The 10,512-nt window shown below is 42.9% G+C and overlaps 1 protein-coding gene across 1 annotated transcript in view; it reads right to left on the bottom strand.

The window, feature by feature from the left end:
- The window catches only part of Katna1 (katanin catalytic subunit A1), a 46,207-nt gene that overhangs the window by 1,769 nt on the left and 33,926 nt on the right, over positions 1 to 10,512 (bottom strand). Inside the window, exons 6-10 of the mRNA XM_021174288.2 lie at positions 10,168 to 10,273; positions 8,950 to 9,108; positions 1,567 to 1,693; positions 520 to 654; positions 18 to 144 (exon numbers count right to left, since the gene is read on the bottom strand). Of these exons, the coding sequence (XP_021029947.2) occupies positions 18 to 144; positions 520 to 654; positions 1,567 to 1,693; positions 8,950 to 9,108; positions 10,168 to 10,273 (654 nt within the window). The remainder of the gene's footprint in view (positions 1 to 17; positions 145 to 519; positions 655 to 1,566; positions 1,694 to 8,949; positions 9,109 to 10,167; positions 10,274 to 10,512) is intronic.

Here is a 10,512-nt window from a genome sequence, read left to right as displayed (position 1 = left end):
GTGAGAGGAATACACACCTGCATACATTGGTAATGTCTGCACCCGAGTAGCCTTCCATGTTTTCTGCTATGCTCGCAAGGTTAACATCATCAGCCAATTCCAGCTCTCGCAGACTTATTCTCAACAGTTCTTCCCTGCCTTTTGCTAATGGGAGAAACACATTTGAAAATGTATGCGTTCAATGGGAACAGAATACTGTTTATCTTGCTCAAGCTTACTTTCTGATATAGTTTTAAAGATGATCTCACAATGTAGCTTAGGCTGTCCTTGAATCCTCCTGCTTCAGCCAAAGAGAGCTGATTTACAGGCATAAGGAGCCATGTGCACTTCAGGCCCACGGAGTACCAAGAACTGTTTTCCAAGTCTTGGAGCAAGCACACTTATGATGGACCAAGGCTTCCAGGGTCGCCGAACAGCTACATAAGAGTATGTATCTGCCTCTTCAAGGAAGGTGAGCATCAAATTCTAAATTATAAAAACCTACTTGGAAGCTGGAACCCCCAGAAAGAGTCATACTACCTGATGGTAATGGAATATAGATTCTTTTCTCCAGACGACGCCTTAAAGCCTCATCTATGTCCCATGGGAAATTAGTAGCCGCCAGAACCATAACCATTTTGGAAGGGTCATCGTTCTCTGAGGCACCTCCAACACCTAAAAGGGCAGAAAGAATAAAAGTTCCTGCATGGGATTCATGAAATAAAGCTCAGTTCCTCACAGCCTATGACACCCACGCACGGCGATGCAAGGCAGTGCACTTTTCCAGCCTCCCGAAGGCTCATGTGAGTATGTGGCCCAAGGAAAATGAGGTTTTACAGCACACAAAAATTTGACAATGGATCTTATGATAACACCAGATCAGCTCAAATACTTGCCAAATTCTTAAAAAAAAAAAAAAAGTCCTTGGGTGTGGTGGTGCATGACTTAAATCTCAGCACTTGGGAGGCAGAGGTAGGCAGATCTCTGTGCGTTTGAGGCCACAATGGTCTACAGAGTCTCAAGACAGTCAAGACCGTGTAGAGAGCCTGTCTCAAAACAAACAAAACCAAACCAAAACCAAACTATGAGGCTGGAGAGACACTGCAGTGGGTGAGAGCATTGGCTGCTCTTCCAGAGGCCTTCAGTTCAATCCCAGCACCATATGGTGGCTCAACCGTACTCCAGTTCTGGGGGCTGACACCCTCTTCTGACCTCTGACACCAGGGATGACTAAGATACACATACATAAATGAAAACAAAACATTCATAAAGTGTGAATATATTTTAAGAAGCATTCCAAGTACATACATAGCCTCTAAGGTTAATCTGTTTGCATTTTTACTTGAATTCTGTGGCTAAAAATAAGGGACCAATACATATACCAAGAGGGTGTGTGAATGCCATTACTTCTGACGTGTCGCCCTCCAAGAACACCAGAATACCCACTTACAGCTACTAATCTCTAAGTCCTAAGTGCCTTCCCCTCTGATCTACCTACAGTTGTGAATACAGACTGCATGCTCTGGGCTAGCACTACAACAGAGCCAACTCCGTCCCAAGCTCATCTATGCACAGGCATGCATGTACCGTCCATTTGAACGAGCAGCTCAGCTTTCATCCTTCGACTGGCTTCATGCTCTTCAGAAGTTCCTCGGCGGCTGCAAATGGAATCTATCTCATCAATAAATATGGTAGCTGGGGAGTAAAACCGAGCCTAAAGGAAGAAACCAAGCAATAAGAGATTTTAGGATTTTGAGCTTTCCTATTTAAAAATAATCCAAAGCTGAGGATACAACCTAGCGATAGAGTGCTTGCCTGGTGCTTAAGGCACAGTATTGCAGAAATAAACAATTTATAGATTAGAAACTGGGAAATGTGGACCTGGAAAGATGGTTCTGTAGTTCTCTTGTAAAGAACATGAGTTTAGTTCCCAGCCACCCAAAAGAGCAACTCACTGTTTTCTGTAAGTGCAGTTCCAGGGAATTCCACACCCTCTACTGGCCTTTGGGAACCAGCATACACATGGCGCACAGACATACACACAGGCACTCATACAGACACAGAAGATACAAAGAAATTGCTTAAGGAAACTGGGAAACAGCTTAAGAGTCTGGCTGCCATACTGCACCTTTTGCTTTAGCCCAATGGAGGAGAAGAAGAGATGGCATCTCCCTTAACATTTTTAAAATGATGTTTATTTGTGTGAATGTTTCTATGAATTGGTGTAGGAGAGCCACAGAGCCATGTGAAAGGACCATGGGCAGGTTCAGTCTCTTTCTGCCATGTGGGTCCCAGAGAGCAAACTGAGGTCAACAAGCTTGGTGGCAAGCACCACTCAACAATCTTGTTGTCCTACCTTTGCTTTTATGGACACAGGGACTCATGAATCCCAGTTGTCCTCAATGTGCTATGTAGCTAAAGGTGACCTTGGGCCCATGTATTCTGCTGAAGTTTTAGCAGAGCAGTCAAGCAAACAGCTTTGAAATATCACTTCTAATGAAAACATAGATGTCATTTTTTCCCATTATATAATTAAACTGGCTCTCTCAAAAACGTGTGTGTGTGGGGGGGGGGGGGTAAATACAGGGTTACCCTGTACCCTATTAATGGTAGGAACAACTGTGGTAGGACATTTAGAGTTATCAGTAGATAGTTTCACAAGTTCTACGAAAAGCTTGGTTGAAACTACTCCCTTACATTACAGAGCCTGTCTAATAGAAAAATTCTAGTTAGATGGCCACTTTTTACATAGATTTTTTTTTTACATTTTTATGTATAAAGCACACTTTATTGTTTCTAAGTAGACCATTATAGAAGAGTAAACCTACATTGATGTGTTCTCTATTGATGTATTCTAAGCACATCACAGACTTTAATTTTTGTTTTGTTTTGTTTTGTTTTGTTTTGTTTTTTTCGAGACTGGGTTTCTCTGTATAGTCCTGGCTGTCCTGGAACTCACTCTGTAGACCAGGCTGGCCTCCAACTCAGAGATCCGCCTGCCTCTGCCTCCCAAGTGCTGGGATTAAAGGCGTGCGTCAACATCGCCGGCGAGACTTTAAATTTCATTTTGCATGTTTTCACACCAAGGACAAATAATTATTTCTGATGGATTCTTCTCAAGCACGGAGTCAGAACTGCCTGACTTCCAGCAGAGACGACAGGACACAGGCAAAAATGGTTTTTCTAAGCTTAGAAAGGCACCATGGAGAGATTTTCTCTTTTTCTTTTCTTTTCTTTTCTTTTCTTTTCTTTTCTTTTCTTTTCTTTTCTTTTCTTTTCTTCCTTCCTTCCTTCCTTCCTTCCTTCCTTCCTTCCCTGTTTTATTTTGTTGGGACAGGATTTCTCTGTGTAGCCTTGGCTGTCCTGGAATTCACAGAGATCCGCCTGCCTTTGCCTCCCAAGTGCTAGGATTAAAGGCATGTGCTACCACCACCTGGCATGGAAAAGTGACTTTTAAAAAGCCCTATAGATCCCACTTTCTGTTTAACTTTAAAATAAAACTTAACAATTTAAACAATTACATTTGTAATGTCATATGAAAAATCATGGACATTTTCACTGAATTTAAATGGTCTTATTTAAATACAGGCCTTTGGGTGCTGAAGACACTATGGCTCGGTAGACACTGAAGACACTAGTGTTGTCTCAGCACCCCAAAGCAGTTCACAATAGTAACTCCAGGTCCAGGGAGCTGAAGCTTTCTTCCTGCCTCCTTGGGCACATTGGTGCACACACATACAGGCAAAACATCAGACACTAAAAATAAGAATACAAACTTTGACTTGCAGACAAACCCCCATAACAAGGAAGTGGAAGCAGCCACAAGATCTTATGCTATACTCAGGAGTAGCTGGGCAACACCAGAAGACTACATGTGTTTAGTTGGTCTCTTCTTCTATGTTTAATAAAGCTTTATTTTTACAGTCATTGATGATTTGCCTATATATGTCTGTGAGATAGTGTCTGTCCCCCGGAAACTGGAATTACAGACAGTTATAAGACGCCATGTGAGTGCTAGGAATTGAGCCCAGGTCCTCTGGAAGAGCAGCTGGTGCTCTTAAACTGCTGAGCCATCTCTCTAGCCCTGACTTGTTCTTTAGGGGGCTGGGGAGATGGCTCAGTGGTTGAGAGCACTGGATGCTCTCCTACAGGACCTGGATTCAATTTCTATTGCCTACATGGTGGCTCACAATAGTCTACAGCCCTAGTCTCGGGGAATGTGACATCCTTTCCTGACCTCCTCAGGCACTGCATATCCATGCTTCATCGGACATACATGTAGGCAAAACACCCATGCAACATAAACAGGAAAATACTTGGAAGGTTTTTTTGAAATGAGAAAGAAAGAACATGAAATTGGGTGGGTACAAAGTGGGGAAAACTGAGAGAAGTTACGGGACAGGAGAAATATGCTAAAAATATACTGTATAAAAGCCTCAAAGAGCCAGGTGGTGGTGGCGCACGCCTTTAATTCCAGCACTTGGGAGGCAGAGGCAGGTGGATTTCTGAGTTCGAGGCCAGCCTGGTCTACAGAGTGAGTTCCAGGACAGCCAGGGCTACACAGAGAAACCCTGTCTCGAAAAAAATAAAAACAAAAAATCAAAAACTGACCTCAAAGAACAGAGACCTTGACTGAAGGATCAGAAGTTCAATGTCATCCTGAGATACAGAGAGAGTTTGAAGCCACCCTATGATACATGAGGTCCCATCTCAAGAAACTAAATCAATTAATTAGAACATAGTGTACAACATCCACTTTGAGAGATTCTGGGAAAACGAAAACATGTGAAAAAGAAGTATCATCTACCAGGCATAGTGGCTCATGCCTATAACCTCAGCACTTAGGCAGATGAAGCAGCAGGACTGCTATGAATTTTAAGCTAACCAGGACTAGATAGCCAAGACTCTATCTTGAAATACAAAGTGAAAGAAGTTACAAGAGAGGCAGAAGTTTTAGGTCTTTGAGAAAGGAGTCCATTTTGAAATGGGCTAACTCTGGATCTCAATGGCAGGAACAGCAAACTCTAGGACTGGCTTGTGACTCAGCCAGTGCTCATCTGTACTCAAGCAGCACACTCCTGGAGATGCAAAGGGACGACCTCTTTAATGAGGTTAGGTTTCTCAAGCAGCTCCAGGGAAGCCAGGAAAGACAGGCTTTTTGATATGTGTGACAAGCAGGGCTCTAAGTGGAGGGCATGCTTGAGGCCTCGGGCATGGAGAAAAGAATGGCACAAGCCACCACTTACAAGAGATTGGCCTACAGCAACCTAAAAATCTACACTTGAAAATGGGGTAAATGGCCAGGCAATGGCAGCACTTGAGAGGCAGAATTGTGAGTTCAAGGCCATCCTGGTCTACAAAATGTGTTCCAGGACTGCCAGGGCTTCAGAGAGACCCTGACCAACTTGGGGGGTGGGGAGGACATGAGCTTGTGTGTGCAAAGGCATGATATGCATGTGGAGGCCAGAGGTCAGTCTCAGGTGCTGTCTACCTTGAGTTTTGAGATAATGTCTCTCACTGGCCTGGGACTCAACAATGCAGTTAGGCTGGCTTGTCAGCAGTGCCCCACGAATCTGCTTGTCTTTGCCTCCCCAGCTGAGACTACAAAGACAAAATAGTACAACCAATATTTTACATGAATGCTAGGGATGGATCTCAGGTCCTTGCACTGCTTTTTTTTTTTTTTTTTTTGGTTTTTTGAGACAGGGTTTCTCTATGTAGTCCTGGCTGTCCTGGAACTCACTCTGTAGACCAGGCTGTCCTCGAACTCAGAAATTCATCTGCCTCTGCCTCCCAAGTGCTGGGATCAAAGGCGTGCGCCACCACCGCCCAGTTCTTGCACTGCATTTTCCCAATTAAGCTATCTTCCCAATCTGTAAATTACATAATATATTAATATTAAATTAAATTTAAAACAATACAAAATATTAATGCCTTCTGAATAAAGGAATGGAGACTCAGAAAGGGGAGAGCCTGCTGGCGGGATGGCTAGGGAAGTGAGTGGTAAGGACTGAACGCACACAGTGTCAGCTTAGGTCTTCTGAGATATTGGCAGTACACTTTTCCCCTATCTCTCAAGGACTGGGAAAATCAGTTTTCCAAAATTATCAGAGATTCTCCATTAGACTGCTATTGTGCTATAGATTTCTAACAAGCCATTAAAAGTCTGTTAAAAATTGCCTCCTGGCGTGTAAGTTGTATAAGTTCAATAGGAAGCAGAAATAAAAACAAAAACATGAAGCTTTCCAGGAAACAGATAATTTAAATATTTTAGTTCCACTGATGATTCATTTATTTATTTGTATGTTTTGAGCTTAGAAACTGTAAGATCTGGGATGGTATCAGCATCATCACCTCAGACTTTTTCCACTAGAATGAAGTCTTCGTGTCTTCTTCCTCCCCAGGGCTGACTCTGTAGTATCTGAAGGTACAAGGTGAGCTGACAAGGGAGAAAGGCAACCAATAGTCCAACCGAGCTGGCGCCTCACAATCCTACAGCTACAACATCTAACAACATCCCTACAGCTACAGCATCTAACAACATCCCTACAGCTACAGCCTCTAACAACATCCCTACAGCTACAGCATCTAACAACATCCCTACAGCTACAGCATCTAACAACATTCCTACAGCTACAGCCTCTAACAACATCCCTACAGCTACAACATCTAACAACATCCCTACAGCTACAGCATCTAACAACATCCCTACAGCTACAGCATCTAACAACATCCCTACAGCTACAGCATCTAACAACATCCCTACAGCTACAACATCTAACAACATCCCTACAGCTACAGCATCTAACAACATCCCTACAGCTACAGCCTCTAACAACATCCCTACAGCTACAGCTCAAGGGGTAGCACATAAGAGGAGGCAGAAGGATTGCAAGAGCCAAAGCACCAGGGAGAGAGTGTCTTCTAGACATCACAGGGAAGCTGCACCCCTGAAATCCTAACAATATGGCTGCCTAAGCAAGACCTGCACAATGACACCAGTTAACGTGCCAATGTGGATGGAGGAACTCCCTAAGGAAGGCGTCGACCTGAAATGAAGGCTACAGGCAACAATGGCTGCAGAGAGGGGGATAATCAGTCTTCTCCAGGGACAGGCCAACAGGTAGATTATCCAACCCTGATGGCAGCACTAAACATACATAAGATGAGAGGGGGTGGGGACTCCTATCTTCATCACTATGTAGTAGTGTCATTGACAACCTAATATGGAGTCACTTGCACTACTTTTTAGAGGGAAGACTTCAGTCATCAGTGAGGCTTAACAAAGTCTTTAAAAGGTGGGAGAGTTGAACCCAAACAATATTGGAACTTGTAGAATTATATTGTTCCTACTGGTACTGACCTTTGTGAGGTGAAATTAAGAATCAGGAACTTGAGTTAGCCCTGCTCAGAGGTCATGTTGGGCAGCAGGGTGGCTGTCAGCAGCACAGCCATCTGGGTGGTGAAGCTATCTGCTCCATTAACAGGGTTCCCTGGCAGACAGAAGGGTCAGGCTAACCTTGCTGCCTCAGAAGCTCTCAGATCAGGAGGACTGCCCCTCACTCCCATGTGATCTCACTGCAATTGTAAGTTTCAGTACATACTTATTTATCTGTGTGTGTTAAAGTGTCTTTTCTCTTGTATTGATTGACTGATTGTTAGCTTTGTGACAGGATCTCACTATGTTACTTTGGTTGTCCTGCAATTTCCTATGAAGACCACCTTGGCCTAAAGCTCACAGAGAGTATCTGCCTCTGTCTCTCAGTGCTAGGATCAAAGGTGTACTCCACAAATCTGGCTTCTCAGAGCTCTAAAGTTAAGTAAATACCTAGATTTGCTGATGCATCAGGGGTCACCAGACACTGCAGAAGTAATGATTAAACAAAAAAATTTACCTCAGAAATACAGAAGACAGCCTGTATCTCAAGAAAAACATGGAATTTATCCAATGTGGGGATCCAGAATGACCATGGTGGCTGCTGTTTGTTACCAGACAAATGAGTTTTCTTTATAATACATGACTTCCAAAATGACAAATGAAAAATTATATATTAAGCAACCTTAATAAATACTCTGCAAAATGAATGAACTATAGAAGAAAAAAAGGGAGAAACTCAAAGTAAGAACTGAAGAAAAGAATTCAAACACTGGGACCCCATGCTTAAGGTCACCACAGTCAAGGGAGGAGCTGGAGAGTCAGTGGTTAAGAGTTGTCACTGCTCTTGCACACACCTGCAGTTTAGTTCCCTGCACCCACGGCAGGCTGCTACAAACACCTGTAACTAACTTCAGCTACGAGAGATTGAGCACCCTCTTCAGGTCTCCACAGGCATCTGCACTCATGTCCTTCTACCTCACACAGACATACACAGACGCACACAATTAACATAAAATTCATCTTAAACTCAAATCCTTGGCACAGCTGATAAGACTGGAGGAAATCAAAGTTCCATAGCTACTTAAGATTTTCATCTTTAGCTTGTTAAAATACAGCACTTACCATGTCATTAAGCAGGGTGCTGTTCAACAAACATTAATTATGGAGCTGGCAAGATGTCTCATGCAGATAGATGTACTTGTTGCACAAGTGTGAGCCCTGGAATCCACGTAAGGGTGGAAAGAGAGAACCACACCACAAAATTGTCCTCCAATGTCTACTTGAGTGTGGTGTTACGCACAGGGCCCCTTCCCATCATATATATGTGTATACACACAACAATCAAATTTTAAAGAAACCAATTAGCCATAATTACTTTAGACTCTTACAGCACACTAGTAATGCTCAGAAAATAGCAGATGTGGCTCCACCTCTGGAGGAAAGGAGACAAACAGAAGCCAAAGTTACTTATGCTCATAAAGGACATGTCAAAGGCATAGAATCAGGTCCTAGGAAGAGTGTCACCCTACCTATGTAATGGAGAAAGTCAGACAGAGGTAAAAAATGTCTATTAGAGCTGTTTCAAACATTACCATTTCAAACAGAAGACGGACAAGCTTCTCAGACTCTCCTCTGTATTTGGATGTCAGAGTTGATGAAGAGACATTGAAGAATGTTGTCTTGCATTCTGTGGCAACTGCTTTAGCTAGAAGGGTCTTCCCAGTGCCAGGTGGGCCAACCATCAGCACACCCTGTAGGGAACATAACAGTAAAGACTGCAGCTGGCATTGTTATCTCCTTACCTCCTCTGCTTTGGTTTTCCGAGGAGGATAAACACAGATGTGGGCTCTACTGACCATCCTTTCTCATTCTCTGGAGGCGGGGCTATGGGTGACGACGCCCTGTATGGGTGACGCTTGCCCTCGTAATAACTCTCAGTACCAAATTCACTACATCTACATACAACACTGGGACAAAGAGCAAAGTGAATGATGCTTCATAACAAAGTTGGCTTGTTCCTTTATGTTAAATAGAGCCTCACTAATTTAGCCCCAGCTGTCCTGGAACCCATATGTAGACCTCAAACTCACAGAGCTCCACCTATCTCTGCCTCCCAAATGTTGGGTCTATACCATCACAACTGACACAAATAACTTTTCTATTACACAAAAGGAAGAGAATCACATTAAAAGTTTGGAACTCAATTAACAAAAAAGGAAAACTGACTGTTAATTTATTAATCTTTATCAAAAGATTAACTACTAGTAATTGGTATTTTGAAGAGGCAGATGTTTACTCTTCACCCAGATTGTCTTAAATAGCTCCTTTCATACCATCCTAGGATCTTCAAAACCATCCATTATGAGATAAAAATATTGCTGAATTTGTCAAAAGAATTCCCAATCTACCATGACAAATTACGCGGTAAGACAAATGAAGTGCACTAGCCAACCGGGTCCCACGTGCAGACACAAGGTTATTCTAAGACTGACCCCGAGTACTGTACTGCTGGGACTGTACACTCTGGGAGCCCTGCATTAGCTTGTGATCAAAACATTCTGAATAATGTAACATAAATTCTTTCTTTTAAAAGCTTTTTTAAGACGGTGTCTTACGCTAATCCAGTCTGTCCTGGAATTCACTATGTGGCCAACGCTTACCTCAAAGCCAAGGTGATCCTCCTGCCTCTGCTTCCTGAGTGCTGGGGTTACAGGCTTGAGCTACCTGGCTTAAAATTTTCTTGTTCCACTTTCACCAATATAAATAAGTAAGGGTTATTTACTCTGCTGATGATAAGGGCATAAACTTACTTTCCATGGTCTCCTAATGCCCTTAAAGAATTCTGGCATCCACATTGGTAACACCACTGCTTCCTGAAGCAACTTTTTGGCTTCTACTAAATCAGCAATATCATACCTGAAAGAAAAGATACTTTATCAGCCAACTCCTTAGATCATATATCCAATCCTATATCATCACCCTGAAAACCATCACCTGCAGACGTTTTTATGCCACAGACAAAATGTTCAATCCTTTCTTGGGCCCTGGAGAATACACATTCTTACCACAGCCAACCAGCATACACAGATACACCTTCGTCTGTAGTTCTTGCCAATAACGGCTTTCAGTGTAAAGTCTGATAACAGCTCTCCTTC

This window comes from Mus caroli, unplaced genomic scaffold, assembly GCF_978045245.1.
Source record: "Mus caroli unplaced genomic scaffold, Mus_caroli_1 scaffold_9, whole genome shotgun sequence".
Classification (NCBI taxonomy): Eukaryota; Metazoa; Chordata; class Mammalia; order Rodentia; family Muridae; genus Mus; species Mus caroli.
Note: the sequence above shows the minus strand (reverse complement) of the source record. Positions and strands in the feature narration are given on the sequence as shown.